The sequence below is a fragment of the Schistocerca gregaria genome, chromosome 6, assembly GCF_023897955.1.
Source record: "Schistocerca gregaria isolate iqSchGreg1 chromosome 6, iqSchGreg1.2, whole genome shotgun sequence".
NCBI classification, from domain to species: domain Eukaryota; kingdom Metazoa; phylum Arthropoda; class Insecta; order Orthoptera; family Acrididae; genus Schistocerca; species Schistocerca gregaria.
The window spans coordinates 219171988-219192136 of NC_064925.1; the positions used below are offsets into that span (position 1 = coordinate 219171988).

General features: G+C 37.4%; 1 protein-coding gene across 1 annotated transcript in view; it reads right to left on the reverse strand.

Annotated features, from left to right (window-relative positions):
* Positions 1-1181: 1181 nt before the first annotated feature.
* LOC126278808 (uncharacterized) overlaps positions 1182-20149 on the reverse strand; it is a 35775-nt gene continuing 16807 nt past the window's right edge. Inside the window, exon 2 of the mRNA XM_049979082.1 lies at positions 1182-1720. Coding sequence (XP_049835039.1) covers positions 1238-1720 — 483 coding nt within the window. The 3' untranslated portion in view covers positions 1182-1237. The remainder of the gene's footprint in view (positions 1721-20149) is intronic.

A 20149-nucleotide genomic window follows, 5' to 3' on the forward strand; every position in this document is an offset into this window, starting at 1 on the left:
GAAATATTGAGCCATGCTGACTATATATCGCCATCCATAATTGTGAATGAGTTGCAAGTGCAGGATTTTGTGAAGTAACTGCCTCTTGATTATGTCCCATAAATGTTCGAGAAGATTTATGTCAGCTGATCTGGGTGCCAAGTCATTCATTCGAATTGTCCAAAATGTTCTTTAAATCAATCATGAACATTTGTGGTCCTGGTGACATGGCACATGGTCATCCATAAAAATTCCATATTGTTTTGAAACATGAAGTCCACAAATGTCTGCCATTGGTCTCTATGTAGGTGAACATAACCTTTTCCAGTCAATGACCCATATAAACACAGTCCTCACCATTATGGAGCCACCACCAGCTTGCACAGTGCCTTGTCGAAAATTGGGAGTCTGCACCACTCAGCTCTAACCACCTGAAATCACGACTCATCTGACCAGATCACAGTTTTACAGTTATCTAGGGTCCAACCGATATGGTCACAAGCCCAGGAGAGATGCTGCAGGTGATGTCATGCATTTAGCAAAGGCACGCACAGCAGTTGTCTGCTGCCATAGCCCTATAATGCCACATTTCACAGCACTGTTCTAGTGGGTACATTCGTCGTACATCCCACATTGGTTTCTACAGCTATTTCTTGCAGTGTTGCTTGTCTGTTAACACTGACAACTCTAAGAAAATGCTGCAGCTCTCAGTAATGACTGAACTGCATTGCCCGTGGTGAGAGGTAGAGCGTGAAATGTGGTATTCCCAGTACACTCTTGACACTGTGGATCTCGAATATTGAATTCCATAACATTTTCTGAAATGGGACATTTCATGCATGTACCTCCAACTACCACTCCAGGTTCAAAGTCTGATAATTCCCGTGGTGTGGCCGTGACCATGTTGGAAACCTTTTCACATGAACACTTGAGTACAAACAGCTTCGCCAATGCACTGCTCTTTTATACTTCGTATATTAGATATTATTGCCATCAGTATGTATTCATATTACTATCCCATAACTTCTGTCATTTAAGAGTGTACTGAAAAATTACTGAAAGGTAAGGCATCCATCTTGCACTATATTTAAATGTGAAAATTTTGAGTTATATCTTATTACGTAACTGAAAGACAAACCAGTAGGTCAGTGTATACATTTAAATATTAATCTGTACATCTTTTTTATTTTTCTTTGATATGATACAGAAAAGTATAGAAAACTAATTACAATGTTGAATACAGATTATCTTTGGAAATTTAAGATGTACTGTCTTTTTCAGTATCCTTAGCCTCTTGAGACGACTCTTTAGTTCCTACTGCCAATGAGGCGGAACATGAAGCACAGAATGTTTTTCTTGGTAATGAAACTGAAGGACTACTCAGCAAAGGGCTGCTGTTTATTGTCACTGAATGTCTATGCAGCGTACCGAGGGAAGCCTCAAAAAGCACATCATTAATTGCTTTTTCAGCAAATATCCTCTGCTGAGGGTCCAGAGTTAATAGTTTTTCACACCACACTTTAACAATTGTTGGGATTTCTTGCTCTGATTTGCTGCTAGACCTCTCCGAAAATGAGTGGGTTATGTGTAATGGGTCTTTCTGTCTAGCAATGGGATCCAATTTAATTTTCTTCATTCTTGGCTCTGGTTTTGCCACAGAAGTGACAAAGGACACAGAAGGCGTACAAAGTTCATTCACCACATCAGCATTGCTGTGATCAGTTTCACCTTCATCAATGACCTGCAAAAAAATAAAAAAAGAGTATTTCAGTTTTGACATGTTCTGTTTGCATTGTCTAATGATATTTTCTGTAGCATGTCAAAAGACATTGATTGTGCAGTTCATGGTATTCTCCTACAGAAGTTCAAATATTATGGCATCAGTGATCTTTTTCGGTAACAGTTTTTCATCCTGTCTAACTACAAGTATGCTGTGTGTTGCTTTAAGAAACTCAGGGTATGTACACAAAAAGACACCATCTTCACATTAAAGATGTACCATTGAGTCCCTTCCGTTACACATGACTTTCTGTCAGATGTACAAGAAGCAGAAATAGTTCTCTCTGTTGACAATGCAAGTGTTGCACAGTCAAGCCTAATGGAGAAATTACAACACAAAAAAGTAAATAATATTTTCTTGAAAATTAATAACTGGTTCTCTTCAAATGGACTGTCACTGGATTCATTCAAAACACAATACATGCAATTCACTTCTGCACAAGGCCTGGTTACTTTATGAATAATGTGTGTGGGTAAATCAATAAATGAAACAAAATTTTCTCACTTATTATATGTTTATATTGATAAGAAGCTGAACTGGAAGACACATGTTACAGATCTTCAACGTCAAGTTCTACTACTTTTGTGTCACAGATAATATCAGATTTTTGGAGATGAAAATGTCAAAAAATTGACTTATGTTGCCTATTACCATTCACTTACAATGAATGGCATCATATTCAGGTGAGTAACACATCACTGAAGAAAGAAGTGTTCGTTGTGCAATAGCGTCTACTCCGCAGGAGAGTTTCAAATTGCGTAGCAGTTTCTCTCTCTCTCTCTCTCTCTCTCTCTCTCTCTCTCTCTCTCTGTGTGTGTGTGTGTGTGTGTGTGTGTGTGTGTGTGTGTGTGTGTGTGTGTGTGTGTGTGAGGACATGGAGAGAGACTAAATATAGTGAAGCACAAAGTACTATATGTGTGTAAGAACAGAAAATCATGTAAATGGTCAGCATATTGCCATACTTTGCACCATGATGTAGTATAATTATCAAACTGACTCATTCCATATCATAGTGAGTGGTCACACTTATTATCCATGGACAATGCAAATAACCAATTACCTAATGCTAAGTTACTCTACCTTAGGTTTCTCACAGGCTTTTTGACTTCATTGTAACCCCCCACCCCCCACCACCATCCACCCCGCTCCCCTTCCAAATCACTTTCAACAATTTATGAGCAAAGCTCACTTTACAAACTGCATTGTATAATTTTAGAGAAAGTCAACAGAGGATGAAAATATAGGTACTTTCAACAAAAACAAGCTTCTTCTGCACACACAAAAAAGACACAAAAAAAGAATCAAGAAAATGAAGAAATTACGTTAAATGTACGGGGGTTGCCCAGAAAGTAATACAGTTGCCCAGAAAGTAATGCAGTTGCCCAGAAAGTAATACACCACATTTTATAGCCAAAAAATGCTATGAGTGTGAAACATTACAAATGTATTATCTGAAGCCTCCTGAGTGAGCGTGCCAAGTTTCCATCACTTCCAAAGTATAGCGTAGCTCCAGGACAGTTTCAAAACGCCATCTGTAAGTGATGTACATTACAAGCAAAGTTCCGTCATTGAATTTCTCACTGCAGAGAAAGAAACTGTGGGAATATTCACAAACTCTTGTGCAAAGTCTGTGGAGCATCTGCTGTTGACAGAAGTACAGTTAGTCGCTGGGCACGGAGGGTGAGATCATCAAAAGGCGGTTCAGCAGAGCTCCACTATTTGTAGCCAGACGGGAAGACCATCCACGGCTGTCACACCTGACACGTTGCAGCAAGCTGATGTTGTCATTCACAAGGATAGACACATTATGACTTGGCAATTGGCATTGCATCTATCAATCAGCAAAGGAAGTGTGTATATAATTATCTGCACTCTTGGATACTCAGAAGTGTGTACAAGATGGGCCCTGCAGTGTCTAATGGTGGATCACAAAGCACACAGAAAAAACATCTGTCTTGATTTGATGCAACTTTTTGAAGCTGATGGGGAAGGCTTCTTGTCCAGGCTGTGACAGGTGATGAAACCTGGGTTCACCATTTTGAGCAGAAACAAAACTGGTTCCTTTCCCAGTATCCACAGAAGAAAATATTCAAAGCAACTGCTTCTTCCAGTAAGGTGTTCTGGGACTGTGAAGGTGTGATCCTTATTCATGTGATACCAAGAGGCAGTACCATTAATTCAGAAGCAGATGTCAACACATTAACAAAACTCAAGACCCACTTCCAACAATTTTGACACCACAGCCAACCAGGAGATGTTTTGCTGCAACAAGATAATGCTCAACCCACTCCTTAGTTTCGCACTGGAGGATGGCCACAGAATGGGATGGAGATTACGTGGAAAAATAGGGTGTGTAGACGAAACTCCATTCTTTTGTGTGTGTATTTCTCATTATCATCAATAAATAATTGTTGGAGAAAAAAAATGCAGTGCATTACTTTCTGGGCAACTCTCATAAACAATGAATTGCTGAAAGATAGCCAAAAAACTGCAGAAAATTTCAATAATTTTTTTCTGTCAGCAACAGAAAATTTAGGTTTGAACACTTCCTCAGTAAACAGCAAACAGTTCCTAAGCAAAACCTAGCACAACAAGTAAATGGTTACACTCAAATTCATCTCTGAAATAAGTTTACAGTGTAATCAGTTCTATTAAAAACAAATTTTCTAGTGATTATGACGACATCTGTAGTAAAATAATGAAATATTGCTGAGCCAAATTTAGTAATATTTGAATTGTGTATGTAGGGTAACAGTGATACCTTCCATAGTTAACAAATGCCTCTGTCAAGTCACTTAACAAAAAAGGAGTCAAAACATTTGTGAAGAATTGTTAACCCATATCATTAGTGCCAGTATTTTCAACCATTTTTGAGATTATGATGTACAATAGATTTTATATATAATTGGCATAGGAAAATGTACTTAGCATGAAACATTTGGATTTCAAAAAGGACTGACAGTTGAACATGCTATATTTACTTTGACAGATTATATACTGGAATAAATAAATCATAAATTGGGAACATGTTTGCCATGGCTTTAATTGTATGAATCATGATATAGACCTGCAAATGTTAAAATATTATCAAGCAGTGGAAACAGCAGATTTACGTATTTTTCCTTGCCTGAATGGCAAAAACAAAGAGTGTCAGTTCCAAGTCACAAAATGACACAATTTGAAGCAATCAGAAAGGGTGTACCATAAGGCTGTGTTCTGAGTTCACTGCTGTGTCTAATATCCATAAATTATTACTCTAATGCAGTTTCAGAAGATGCCAATTTTGTCCTTTTTCAGATGACACATGTACAGATTTGAAATGTAGCACAAGTTCCCATACTGAAAAGGTAACTAGTGATACATCAGAAACATCAACAGGCAGTTCAAGGCAAATGGATCATCATTTCACTTTGACAACACTCAGAAAATACCATTCACAGAACTCCACAAGCTATAAAAATAGATTTTCAAACAATGAAACGCAATAAGTAAAAAGCTTTTAGTTTTTAGGACTCCGTATAGACCAGAATCTTAACTGGAAAACTCATGGCCTAGAATAGGAAGCACCTTAGTTCAGGTACAATTGCAATGCACGTGATTACTGCTGTAACAACTTAAAAATTAAACTTATTCTGCATATTCCTAATCATCAACATTTTATGAAGTCCTCTTTTGCGGGAAAATCAACTTAAGGGACAGCATTTTCAAATTACAGATGTGTCTCAGAAGGATAATATCTAGTGTCAGAAGAACCTGTTGTCAATTGTATTAGCAGAAAAAATACGGTCCACAAGTATACAAAGCAAATATCTGTGGTTATCAAAGTTAGCTAAGATTAGCTAAGACACTACTTTTACATCATACTCAGAAATAAGTGCTAAAGGAAATTAAATTACAGAGATTTTCACTTCATCTTATATGAACAGAGAGAAAGGTGAAATCATCAGAATTTGGGGGGATAGTGAGGGAACAAAGTAAATGGCACGTTAATTCATCTGAAGATCTTACTAGTGGGAAAGAAATTGACATTATTTGTCTGTCTGAATACCATATAACCACAGGGATAGAAAATCTTAATGTAAATGATTATAACTTAGCTGCATATTCATGCAGATCCAATGTGGATAACATAGGCATTGTCGCATTCACAAAAAAACAGGATAGAAACACAAAAATGTAGAATAAGTACATTTTGTAAAAATCTGGATACAGAAAACTGTTTTTGTTAAAACTGGGAAAGGATATACTTGGTACTATAGTACACAGAGCTTCCCTGGGTACCAGAGAAATTTTCATGAAAAATCTTAATGTTTTATTGTGCTGTCTGTCAGAAAGAAAGCTGAGATTATAAATTTGTGGCACTTTTAATTTAAATTTATTGAAGGAATCTTGCCTGTTCTGTGTCAAATTGACTGTTGGACCATGATGGATAGGCCTGAGACTGCAGTCGTGTGTGTGTGTGTGTGTGTGTGTGTGTGTGTGTGTGTGTGTGTGTGTGTGTTATTTATGAGAGTCTTTTTGTTGTGCCTATCTGCAGCTCAGCATCTCCGCTCTATGGCTATATGGCGAGTAGAACTTTCCTTTTCATGATATTGTAATGTTTATCATGAATTTGACCTATGGAACACGGAACTAACAAACTGTTATTTTCCTGGAAGATGCCATTTCCATTGCAGAAGACATCAAGGATGAAGGAATACAGTCGATTCGCAATAGTGTTCATTTAGTCCACAGCTGTTATGGTACCTTCAATTAATATTACACGTCCCACAGAAGATAAGATGAACGCCCATCATAGCGTAATACCGCCACCACCAAACATGGCGTGATGCATGTTTCAGGCAGCCATAAGCCTGGATGACAGCATATCCAGAGGTGACTACCAACCTGTTCTAACAAGAAACACCATTCATCTGACCAGGTGATATTTCCATTGATCCAGGGAGCAATCTCAATGATCCCATTGCCACTGCAGTTGTAATTTACAATGTTGTTGAGTGAACATGGGAACACACAGTGATTATCTGTTGTGGAGCCTTAATGGTGTGCTCCAAATACCTCTGCTGCACTAGCACTGTACTCTGTCATCACATATGCCACAGGTCATGCTTTACGGAGCGGGCAAGCCTTTCACTGTCATGTTCTGTAGTGAGGCATGGATGTCCAACGCATTGTCTCTTATGTTTGAGTTGACTGTCCTTCAGCCTCTTTCCACAGATGCTCGCAACAGTACCATGCAAACAGATGATCACGTTTGCACTTTCTGAGATTCCTGTTGCCAGTTGTTTGGCCATAATTTGCCCCACGCCAGAGAAAACACAGTAAATACTGGCCCAATTGGTTTACAACGCTAAGGAAAAACGTACATTGCCTGGTGGTGGTGATGCAAAGTGCCGTGTTGATATTGTCAAATGTTACGTGGTTTCTGCCTCAGCACTTGCAAGGCTCGCATGTGGTTCTACTTGTAATTAGCAAATACTATGGAGCATTTTTTTAATATTTCAGATTTTTACCATTGGAACTAAGAACTCTCTGAGGCAATAATTTCATGTAGTTGTGTAGATTTTAGCCTCGTATATAATACAAGATGTGTTCACTATTGTGGCTACTGACTTACATTTTGTCTCAGTTCGTGCACTCTCCATGTGCCTTCCACCTTCTTCACTGGTGCACTTTTGCCTCCATAACACACAGGGACTTCCCTCCAGGTTTTCCTACCCTACTGTTACATTGCTATTGACTCTGTACATGGACTAGTAACCATACAGTATTTTCACAGATTAGATGATGTGTACAGAAATGGTTCATATTTGGCAAAAAAAAATCAGAAATAAACATTAACAGTAATAAAAATCCACAAAATACATGCAAACATTACCTATAAATGACTGAAAATTACAAATATTTGAGAAGGAAAGTTGCTACTCACCATAGAGTGTGTGTGTGTGTGTGTGTGTGTGTGTGTGTGCGCACATGTCTGTCTATTGTTGAAAAAGGCCTTAATGGCTGAAAGCTATAACTGTGAGAGGCTTTTTGTTGTGCCTCCACTGTATGGTGAGTAGCAACTTTCCAGCTCATACTATTGTCACATTGCATCCTGGATTTTCCATTTTTTGAAAGTTACAATGGACTTAAAGTGCTGGTATTATAAGTTGATTTCTGCATTTGTGGCTCATATCATTGCTACAATGGTTTCCCATTTGTCTCTCTTCTGCTAATATATGTTGTTTACCATGACGTACCCACACCACCATGAGGCAGCGTTCAGTCTCATGGTCAGCAGTAGTGTTAATATTTTCGGCCATCTGCGTAGATACCAGAAGCACAGTAGATCCTGACATTTCTCCATAAGATGGCACGTAAGAAACTTATTGACCTGTCATTACTCATTGAGGAATTTACTCAGCTCACATCATCAGCAAAATTCATAACGAAGGACTCAAATTAGAGAAATTGTTGTCCTTGGAATTAAATGATGCAAACAGTGCTAAACATAGAACACATTTTTAATGAAAAATATTTATAGAGCTACATACTGGCTGTTTACAGCTTTTGTCCTGCATGTGTCACTAATTATTTCTATTCTAGAGGTTGTCTGTTGTAGGAGGCATTATTAAGGAGCAGCTTCTTTAGTCTGCATTTGAAAACACTTCTATCTTCATTCTCTTATTGCACTTGTGAACACCTCTTTCACTCTTAAACTCAGATGCAGTGTTGAAAGCGAATATCATAAGTAAATAAATGTACTGTGGGACTGTGGTTCATATTCACATTGGCTGACAGAGATACTATGAATACTTTTGGCCCATGTCAGGAGTTAACTCAGAACATTATTGGCAATTATTCCTATAGCAAACTTGCTAAATCCAAATGTTTCACCAGGTCTACGTGTGCCAATGAATGAAGACTGTTGGGGTTCCATTGTAATTTCTCCACAAGCAAGTGATGTGCCATTGCTCTTTGTACTACTTGAACAACCTAGGGTAACTTACTGCATTTTGTTTCTTAAGTAAATACTACATCAGACAAGTGCTGAACTATGTGTGCCATAACAACATAACAACTTGTCTAATAAAATATTATGATGGTCATAACTGAGTATCTTTTATAATCCATAGAAGATTCCACCTGGTGATATTTGACATTTAATGATTTTATTATGTGTGCCCTAAATGTATGAAAATCTGCCTCTGTAGAGTGGCACTTTCAAAATCCAGACTGTGATTGGTTAAGTATCTCATTACTACAAAGCAGAGTGACAACCCTGGAGTACATTACCTTCTCTAAAATTTAAAAAAAAAAGTTTGCAAAAATTGACATTGGATTGTAGTTGTTGACATCTGTGGAGTCAGCCTTTTGATAAGAGGCCTAACAATGGCATACTTTAATATATCAAGGAAGACACCCTGAATCAATGATGCATTGCATAAGTGAAGAGCAACATTACATATCATAGGACCACAACTTTTAGTGTCTTATTGGACCTATTATCCACCCTACATGAACTTTTAATTTTTAAAGTGATGGCAATCTTCCTTATTTTAAATAGAGATGTGAGATTAATTTTTGATTTCACTAAATGTTGCCTGGAATGCTTCTTTGGCATAATGTTCTGTTTTGTCATTTGAACTACTTGCCCCATTTTCCCTACCTATTTTTAAAAGGTAATTGTTAAAAATATCTACAATGCATGAACTGTCTTTTACAGTGCACTCTTTCTCTTTACCAGAAATAATGTTATATTCTGTGGTCCTCTTCCTGTCCTTTTACAATATTCCATATTAAGTTGATTTTATTGTTTGGTTTGTCAGTTGCAGCCAAGATGTGCACACTCGTGCATTTTTTACAACTTTTCCTAATAAGCAGCAGTACATTTTATATGAAAGTATTTCAGTATTAATTGTTCTAGATTTTTTTGTAGGTGTGAAGAGACTGATACCTATAATGGTTAAGGTTTCTTTAGTGACTTTCTGGTAACATATGAACTATATTTTTAGGAAAACTACTTTCAAACATGGATACAAACTCATTACAAAATATGCTGAATTTAGAGCTAGCATAAGGCTCATTGTAAACTTCCACAACCAAAATTTTTAAGCTTACTTTATGATCTTCAGTTGTTTTGTTATTAATAAGCCTCATTATTTTCTTTGAGTGTTTCTGTACCATACGTAGAGCTAAGTTATGTAATGTGACTAACTGTGGTTTCAGTTGCCTGAGACTGCAGTTCTGTGTGTGTGTGTGTGAGTGAGTGAGTGTGTGTGTGTGTGTGTGTGTGTGTGTGTGTGTGTGTGTGTGTGCGCGCGCGTGCGTGCACGTGTGTGTGTATGTGTGTGATTCATTTTTGATGAAGGTCTTTCTAGCTGAAAGCTTTATTTGTGCCAGCCTTTTTGTTGTGCCTATCTATGACTCAGCAACTCCGCTATATGGCGAGTAGCAAATTTCCTTTTCACAATGTTACATTCCATCCTGGAAAAACATTAGAATGTGAGAAGTATCAACAGAACAAACATACAACATTTATTTACAACTTAAAAATATATATAAAAATAATATTTATATGGCTATGTTTACTGGTTTTTTAGTGCTGTGAAGACCAGTCACACATGACCTGAAATACAGGTTTTTTAATGACTAACTATCTGTACTCAAGAATTATTCTATGGTACAAAAGGAGTTGTTAAGAAGATACATCTTTAATCTACTTTTGAAAACACTTCTATTCGTCGGAAATTTTATTTTCATGCATAAATTATCAAAGAGTTTTATAGCTGCATATTTCACCTCTTTCTGTACCAAAGTTAGATTTTTTAAAGGGTAATGCAGATCATTCTTGAAACTTTCTGGCAGATTAAAACTGTGTGGCAGACTGAGACTCAAACTCAGGATCTTTGCCTTTCGCTGGCAAGTGCTCTCCTGACTGAGCTACCCAAGCATGACTTGAAACCCATCCTCAAGAGCCTTCTTTGTGCCAGTACCTCATCTCCTACCTTACAAACTTCACAGACGCTCTCCTGCTAAAGTTGCAGTATTAGCACTCCTGTAAGAAAGAATATTGTGGAGACATGGTGACCACAGCCTGAGGAGATGTTTCCAGAACGAAATGAGGAGATCTTCTGTGAAGTTTGGAAGGTAGGATATGAGACACTGGTGAAAGAAAAGCTGTGAGGATGGGTTGTGAGTTGCGTTTGGGTAGCTCTGCCAGTAGAGTGCTTCCTTGTGAATGACAAAGGCCCTGAATTTGAGTCTTGATCCAGCACAGTTTTAATCTGTTAGGGCATTTCACACCGGTGCATGCTCCATTGAAAAGTGAAAATTTCATTTTCAGATAATTTTTCCTTCTAGTGCTCAGATTTAGAAGAACTGTTGATAGCAAATTTCGTAAATGGATACATATATGGTGTTGCTGTGGTTGAAATTCGCTGCTACTTAAAGAGATGCATGCAACATACCTACATCTACATCTGCATGGTTACTTTGTTGTTGATGTTGTTTTGTTGTTGTTGTGGTCTTCAGTCCTGAGACTGGTTTGATGCAGCTCTCCATGCTAATCTATCCTGTGCAAGCTCCTTCATCTCCCAGTACCTACTGCAACCTACATCCTTCTGAATCTGCTTAGTGTATTCATCTCTTGGTCTCCCTCTACAATTTTTACCAACCATGCTGCCCTACAATGCTAAATTTGTGATCCCTTGATGCCTCAGGACATGTCCTACCAACTGATCCCTTCCTCTAGTCAAGTTGTGCCACAAACTTCTCTTCTCCCCAATCCTATTCAATACCTCCTCATTAGTTACGTGATCTACCCACCTAATCTTCAACATTCTTCTGTAGCACCATATTTCGAAAGCTTCTATTCTCTTCTTGTCAAAAATTTTTATTGTCCATTTTCACTTCCATACATGGCTACACTCCATGCAAATACTTTCAGAAACGACTTCCTGACACTTAAATCTATACTCGATGTTAACAAATTTCTCTTATTCAGAAATGCTTTCCTTTCTATTGCCAGTCTACATTTTATATCCTCTCTACTTCGACCATCATCAGTTATTTTACTTCCTAAATAGCAAAACTCCTTTACTACTTTAAGTGTCTCATTTCCTAATCTAATTCCCTCAGCATCACCTGACTTAATTCGACTACAGTCCATTATCCTAGTTTTGCTTTTGTTGATCTTCATCTTGTATCCTCCTTTCAAAGCACTCTCCATTCCGTTCAACTGCTCTTCCAAATCCTTTGCTGTCTCTGACAGAATTACAATGTCATCGGCGAACCTCAAAGTTTTTATTTCTTCTCCATGGTATTTAATACCTACTCCGAATTTTTCTTTTGTTTCCTTTACTGTTTGCTCAATATACAGATTGAATAACATCGAGGAGAGGATACAACCCTGTCTTACTCCCTTCCCAACCACTGCTTCCCTTTCATGCCCCTCGACTCTTATAACTGCCATCTGGTTTCTGTACAAATTGTAAATAGCCTTTCGCTCCCTGTATTTTACCCCTGCCACCTATAGAATTTGAAAGAGAGTATTCCAGTCAACATTGTCAAAAGCTTTCTCTAAGTCTACAAATGCTATAAACGTAGGTTTGCCTTTCCTTAATCTTTCTTCTAAGATAAGTCGTAAGGTCAGTATTGCCTCACGTGTTCCAACATTTCTATGAAATCCAAACTTATCTTCCCCCGAGGTCGGCTTCTACCAATTTTCCATTTGTCTGTAAAGAATTCGCGTTAGTATTTTGCAGTTGTGACTTATTAAATTGATAGTTCAGTAATTTTCACATCTGTTAACAACTGCTTTCTTTGGGATTGGAACTATTATATTCTTCTTGAAGTCAGAGGGTATTTTGCCTATCTCATACATCTTGCTCACCAGATGGTAGAGTTTTGTCATGACTGGTTCTCCCAAGGCCGTCAGTAGTTCTAATGGAATGTTGTCTACTCCCGGGGCTTTGTTTCGACTCAGGTCTTGCAGTGCTCTGTCAAACACTTCACGCAGTATCGTATCTCCCATTTCATCTTCATCTACATCCTCTTCCATTTCCATAATATTGTTCTCAAGTACATCACCCTTGTATAGACCCCCTATATACTCCTTCCACCTTTCTGCTTTTCCCTCTTTACTTAGAACTGGGTTTCTATCTGAGCTCTTGATATTCATACAAGTGGCTCTCTTTTCTCCAAAGGTCTCTTTAATTTTCCTGTAGGCTATATCTATCTTACCCTAGTGAGATAAGCCCCTACATCCTTACATTTGTCCTCTAGCCATCCCTGCTAGGCCATTTTGCACTTCTTGTTGATCTCATTTTTGAGATGTTTGTATTCCTTTTTGCCTCCTTCATTTACTGCATTTTTATATTTTCTCCTTTCATCAATTAAATTCAATATTTCTTCTGTTACCCAAGGATTTGTACTAGCTCTCATCTTTTTACCTACTTGATCCTCTGCTGCATTCACTACTTCATCCCTCAGAGCTACCCATTCGTCTTCTATCGTCTTCTACTGTATTTCTTTCCCCTATCCCTGTCAATTGTTCCCTTATGCTGTCCCTGAAACTCTGTACAACCTCTGGCTTAGTCAGTTTATCCAGGTCCCATCTCCTTAAATTCCCACCTTTTTGAAGTTTCTTCAGTTTTAATTTGCAGTTCATAACCAATAGATTGTGGTCAGAGTCCACATCTGCCCCTGGAAATGTCCTACAATTTAAAAGCTGGTTCCTAAATCTCTGTCTTACCATTACATCATCTATCTGATACCTTTTAGTATCTCCAGGATTCTTCCATGTATACAACATTCTTTTATGATTCTTGAACCAAGTGTTAGCTATGATTAAGTTATGCTCTGTGCAAAATTCTAATAAACGGCTTCCTCTTTCATTTCTTAGCCCCAATCCATATTCACTTACTATGTTTCCTTCTCTCCCTTTTCCTACTGTCGAATTCCAGTCACCCATGACTATTAAATTTTCGTCTCCCTTGACTACCTGAATAATTTCTTTTATCTCATCATACATTTTTTCAATTTCTTCGTCATCTGCAGAGCTAATTGCATTTAAACTTGTACTACTGTAGTAGGCATGGGCTTTGTGTCTATCTTGGCCACTATAATACGTTCACTATGCTGTATGTAGTAGCTTACCTGCACCTGCACTCCTACTTTTTTTATTCATTATTAAACCTACTCCTGCATTACCCCTATTTGATTTTGTATTTATAACCCTGTATTCACCTGTCCAGACATCTTGTTCGTCCTGCCACCGAACTTCACTAATTCCCTCTATATCTAACTTTAACCTATCTATTATCCTTTTTAAATTTTCTAACCTAACTGCCCGATTAAGGGATCTGACATTCCACGTTCCGATCTGTAGAATGCCAGTTTTCTTTCTCCTGATAACGATGTCCTCTAGAGTAGTCCCCGCCTGGAGATCCGAATGGTTACTCTACCAATCATATTCAAGTGCCTGGCAGAGGGTTCATCAAACCATCTTCACAATTCTCTATCATTACAATCTTGTATGCTGCGCAGAAAAAAAAGAAAAAAAAACCACCTATACCTTTCTGTACAAGCTCTAATTTCCGTTATTTTATTGTGGTGATCGTTTCTACCTATTTAAGTCAGTGTCAACAAAATATTTTCACATTCGCACATTCGGAGCAGAAAGTTGATGATAGGAATTTCGTGAGAAGATCCTGTTGCAAAGAAAAACGCCTTTCTTTTAATGATGTCCAGCCCAAATTCTCTATTATTTCAGTGACACTCTATCCCATATTTCTCGATATTACAATACGTGCTGCCTTTCTTTGAACTTTTCCGATGTACTCCATCAGTCCTATCTGGTAAGGATCCCACAGCATGCAGCAGTATTCTAAGAGAGGACGGACAAGCATAGTGTAGGCAGCCTCCTTAGTAGGTCTGTTACATTTTCTAAGTGTCCTGCCAATAAAACGCAGTCTTTGGTTAGCCTTCTCCACAACATTTTCTATGTGTTACTTCCAATTTAAGTTGTTCATAGTTGTAATTCCTAAGTATTTAGTTGAATTTACGGCCTTTCGATTTGTGTAACTGAAGTTCAACGAATTCCTTTCAGTACTCATGTGGATGACTCACACTTTTCTTTATTTAGTTTCAGCTACCAGTTTTCACACCATTCAGATATCTTTTATAAATCGTTTTGCAATTTGTTTTGGTCTTCTGATGACTTTAGTAGTCAATAAATGACAGCATCATCTGCAAACAACCTAAGATGGCTGCTCAGATTGTCTCACAAATCGTTTATATAGTTAAGGAACAGCAAAGGACCTATAACACTACCTTGGGGAACGCCAGAAGTAATTTCTGTTTTACTGGATGACTTTCCGTCAATTACTACTGAAAGCAAATCACAAATCAAGTCACATAACTGAGACCATATTTCCTAAGCACGCAATTGCATTACAAGCCGCTTGTGTGGAAGGCCTACAGTGTCAAAAGCCTTCTGGAAATCCAGAAATACGGTATTGTGGTAATTTTAATTACTTTCTTTTCTGCAATGAATGCATTTTCCTAAGCAGGGAGTTACCCCTGAATATTTTCATCAGTATGCAAGCCAAGAACATACACCTTCTACCCCCTATGTTAGTTCCTGTTGGAATACTATATTAGTAGGTGGGGAGATATTTTTGCTGAATTAACTATGCTTTTTCAAAGTTTAAAGCCCATATCACAGAGCCAGAACTCACATCAATGTCTTGGTCATGAAATCGCCTGATTTGAAACCAATGGAAAACATCTGGAGTACTTTGGGGCACCAGGTCTGTCCCCAAAAACCAATGAGCCATAATTTAAGGGAATTGTGTGACCTTTACTTATATGTCTTGTGCCACACACCTCCTGAAACTTACTAAGGACTTGTCAAATTCAGACAATGCAAATTTTTGCTGTATCGCTTTCCAAAAGTGGGCCTGCATGCTACGGAGTGACTGTCTAAGTGGTCATGATGGTTTTGGCTCATCAGTTTACATGTTACTGTTGTCTGGATGGTATTCGCTGGAGTGCTGTGAAGATCAATAACATGCAGTCTGAAATGTAGTCCCCAGGTGATGGTGTTGTGGTGGCGAGTGAGGGGGAGGGGTGTTTGCTAGGGATGGCACTGCTTCAAGTCTTGTGGACATCATTCAGCCCTGTAAGTTGCTAGAGCTCTCACCATAGCATGGTCCGATAGGATTTTTGTAGTCAGTTCATACCAGGTGGCGTTGAGTTGTAAACTGCTTTCCAGGTTAACCAGATCTTCATGTACTTACGTTTCTGTTCCTTCCTTGATGATCAATTCCCAAGAATTCTCTGTGATACCGCACATTGGAGTTTTCCAAACGCTTCCTTGATGCTGTGTGCCTCTATGGATGATTTTATGTGTATACTAAATGCATGTCAACTGTATTTTCTATGCACTGTTTCATGAAAGTTATTATTGTTTTGACATGAATAATGCAAAAGAGACTGTGAAACAGCTGGCGATTTGGCATCAAACTGATCTAGTCAGTTGACGGGCAGAGCAGAGTGGCTGCAAATTTGTCCAGAGTGTTTGGATTACTGAAAACTTGCATCTGCCGACAGAAGAGGTGTATTTAATAATGCTCATAATTACTTACGCAGCTTCAGTGTAGTTGTCAACCATAAGGAAGCTTTGGTAGTTATTTCGCTAAAGATTCTAATGAATGATATGGCTAGGTGACAAGATTTTATACATAAAAAAAGGATATTCCTGAAAAATAGAAATAAAAATTGGGATACTAATTACATAGAAAATATACTTCATGTATGTCAGCACTGCTTTAATGAGACAACTGAAAACTATCGTTTATACATATAAATATACATTTATTTTTCATATGAATGCATGGTATCTATTCTTTCGGACATGTCCAAGGTATCTGATTTTTTTTTTTTTTTTTCCAAACGTGTCTGAAAGAAGAGATACCACACATTCACATAACTGATTCACTTCGATGGGCAATGGATCCAGCACATTCAGTGGAGATGCACAATTTTGTCTGACATCTTGCAGGAATCTCTAAGCAGCCATAGGGAGGGCACGGACAGGGATTGCAGATATGTGTGAATGTAGGATGGCTGAGAGACATGCCGAGAAAGTCCACACACTTGCTATAAACACTGTGTCCGGGTTAACACAACTGTCTAGTAAGCAGGAGGTCTTGGATTCAAACCATGGTTTGGCATACATTTTAACTCATTGCCACTGATGCCTCATGAAGTCCTGACACACTGATATCATTAATCCCTCTCCTTCCCTTCCTTTCTCCCCCCACCTCCTTCAATTTGCAAAAGACATTTATTTTAATAATATACGACACTTAATAACATATGTCATGACAGTGAATCATTTTCTAATACATAAAGTTGTTCCAAGAATTCTGCCGGAATTTAAAATATAAAAGAAAACATTATTGTTGATATCAAATATCTAATGAACATGAACTTGCGGCTTCTGAACTGAGAATATCACTATTAACTTTGTACTTATCACAAGACTTTATATCTTCCAAGAGTTTTGGTTTGCTTAATAACATGTAGTAAAAAATTTCTAAAAGCTACTGTACTGAAAATGTTTCACACCATTTACAATTTCTTCAATAGTTCTGGCAGTAAAATGAATTTTTTCGTCACTCCGGAGTGAGTTAACAATTGAAAAGACTCTTTCCACAACAGCATTTGTGTTTTGTACAACAAGAGCAACACTAACAAGCATCTCCCTATTTATACACGAAATGTCTACATTTTTAAGTATGTAGAATACATCACTTCGTCTCTTATCAGCACCCATATTATTTTTTCCCATTCTTCAAGTTTTCTAGAAACAGTTATGTCCGCAAGTTCTAACTCATCAAATAATTCACCTTCACTTACCTGAATGTACTGTCTTAAAATTTTTAGACATCTTTAGTTTGAGCTAAAAAGAAACTTGATGTGTTTCGCTTCAAAATAAAACTAAATCCAGCTCTATATCTTCTTCCAGTAAATTTATATGAATTTTTAAAGTTGTAACGTTCTTTTTGAAACACCCTATACTTAGCTTCTTTAAGTTTTGACTACACTTCATGCACTGAATGTGGCTATAAAATGTTCACTAAAATCGATTCGCACTTTGCCTTGGAACACATAAATTTCTTCTCAAAAAGTTCCCTGATGATAAGAGATAGGCAGTCCATTGAACAGAATGAATGGTTGTTTTTTGCACTGTGAGACGCAAACCCTATTTCAGCAACGACGAGTTTATCTTTCTCAGTTTGTGGTCGATTCGCGCTTACAAAGGAAGCTATACTACTGTTTTCTCGCAGAAACTGCCAACATGCGCTTCTTCTTAATGCGTTGTGTCGGCGTGTCCTCCATGTTCAACAGAGAAAACTGAACGACATAAAATACATTCTTCAGTCATAGAAGATGCGTTTTACTTCAAGAAAGAAAACTTTAAGAGCTTCCCCATATTAACACGTATGTGTGACTCGAACAAAGCAAACAACAAACCATAGAATGCACTGGCGCAAGCTCACCGTGCCCCCATTGTTAAAAATAGTTCTCTACTTTTTATTGGTTCTTGGTAAAAATCGGTAGACCGATCCGCCTGCAGCTACTACCAATCTATCGCTCTCCTATGACATGTTAATATAGTGTTAATGGGGAATGAGCTACGAAAAATAATTAATCGTGATGTGGTAATATACATCGTAAATATATCTTAAAATGACGGTTTAGTGAGAAAAGTTTTTAAGGAAGTGTAGTCTCAAAACGTGGACTGCATATTAATCGTTTCATAAGATGGCTTCTAGAATCATGTAAGTACCGATGCTGAGTAAAGTAGCATGGCTGCAAACTATTACGGATTGCTCGTAATTGTTACAGGTTTATCATCTAATTTACAGAGTTACAGCAAAATACTAAAAATTACAGAAATAAACATTTTATAATTTGATGGTTGAAAAAAAAAAGAAAAACGGGAAAAGTACTGTTTAGATTTCGCGGATCATTTGCTACTGCTCGTAAAATGTAACGATTTCCTTCCTGAGTACCAAGGAAACATATATACGAATAATTTCGTCACCACAGCTTACTAAGGTTCGCTGTTCTGAGTAACGAAAATTTTTCGTTCTGCACGTGTCAGCTTAAAGGATACGAACCACGTGGCGTCACAAAGTTTGTAGCATTCGTCCGTAACCTGTTCCGGTTTTTCTAACCAGGTCTACTCTTGAGTGGATAGTGTAACATGCACGAGATAAATTTTAGCTACAGTGCGACGAGAGGAAATTATGCCTGTAACAGTTATAAACATTATCTATTTGACATAAGAAAAAATAGTGAAAACGATGATATATATTAATTATTTATATAATATTCTATGATGTAATTGGACATATCGATGTGTATCATATAAAGACAATGATAATTGTAAATTCCTTTTATGATCTGCGTTTGTCTTCCTTTGTTTTTACCTTTTGTTGGTTGGCTTTTGCATATCAAACTGAGGTCAGTTAAGAAATTGTAATTATTTGTCAATTATTACTTGAGAATAGAGTTCATTATTATAATAAATATGAGTGAATAATTATTTGTAACTTTAATTCCTCTCTGTAAGCATTATCTGTGTTAATTATTTCTTTTCGCTGCAAGGAGCGCAGCCATTGACGATAGCGATTTATATCGCGTTTTTATCTGTTTTCCTTAGAAAAAAAAACAAATGTTTGCCTGATGAAGTCTAAATAGTGCACAATACAAAAGTAAAGTTTAACAAGCATTTCAAATACTTATGCTATTTGCTCTAACAATAGAAAGTCTCTATCAATTGTCTGCTGCCATCTTAACAATTATCTCAGCGGTAAATTCAAATTACGCAACTCTGAAGACATAAATGCCGAAGTTAATACAAATGTGTAAAAATAAATGTGCACCGGTGGTCCCGAACTCATTTTAATAAAAATAATTCGAATCAGATTGGTTCTTTAAAACAGTGCTCACAGCACGATCGTTATAACAAACTTTTCTAGCTGATGTATGGACCCGAAATTAATTAATCACGAATTATGAAGAATATTGTTTACGGTAACATAAGTCAGAGTTGTGCGCGACTGATATTCGGTGGTTTTAATGATCATTTTGCTGAAGATAACTGTTTCCATCATAATCAATAGTTGTATAGAATCTGTTGTATGAACTGTGATTTAATGACACTTATACAACTTACAGACAATACTTTAACACGACGTATTTTCATTTACAAATTAGTTAAATACAAAACCACTGAATAACACAGCGAACAATCACAATAGCTGCTAAGAAAAAGACTCCCCCGGAAAAATTTCATTTCGTTCGCATGTGATATCGGTAATGCAAACA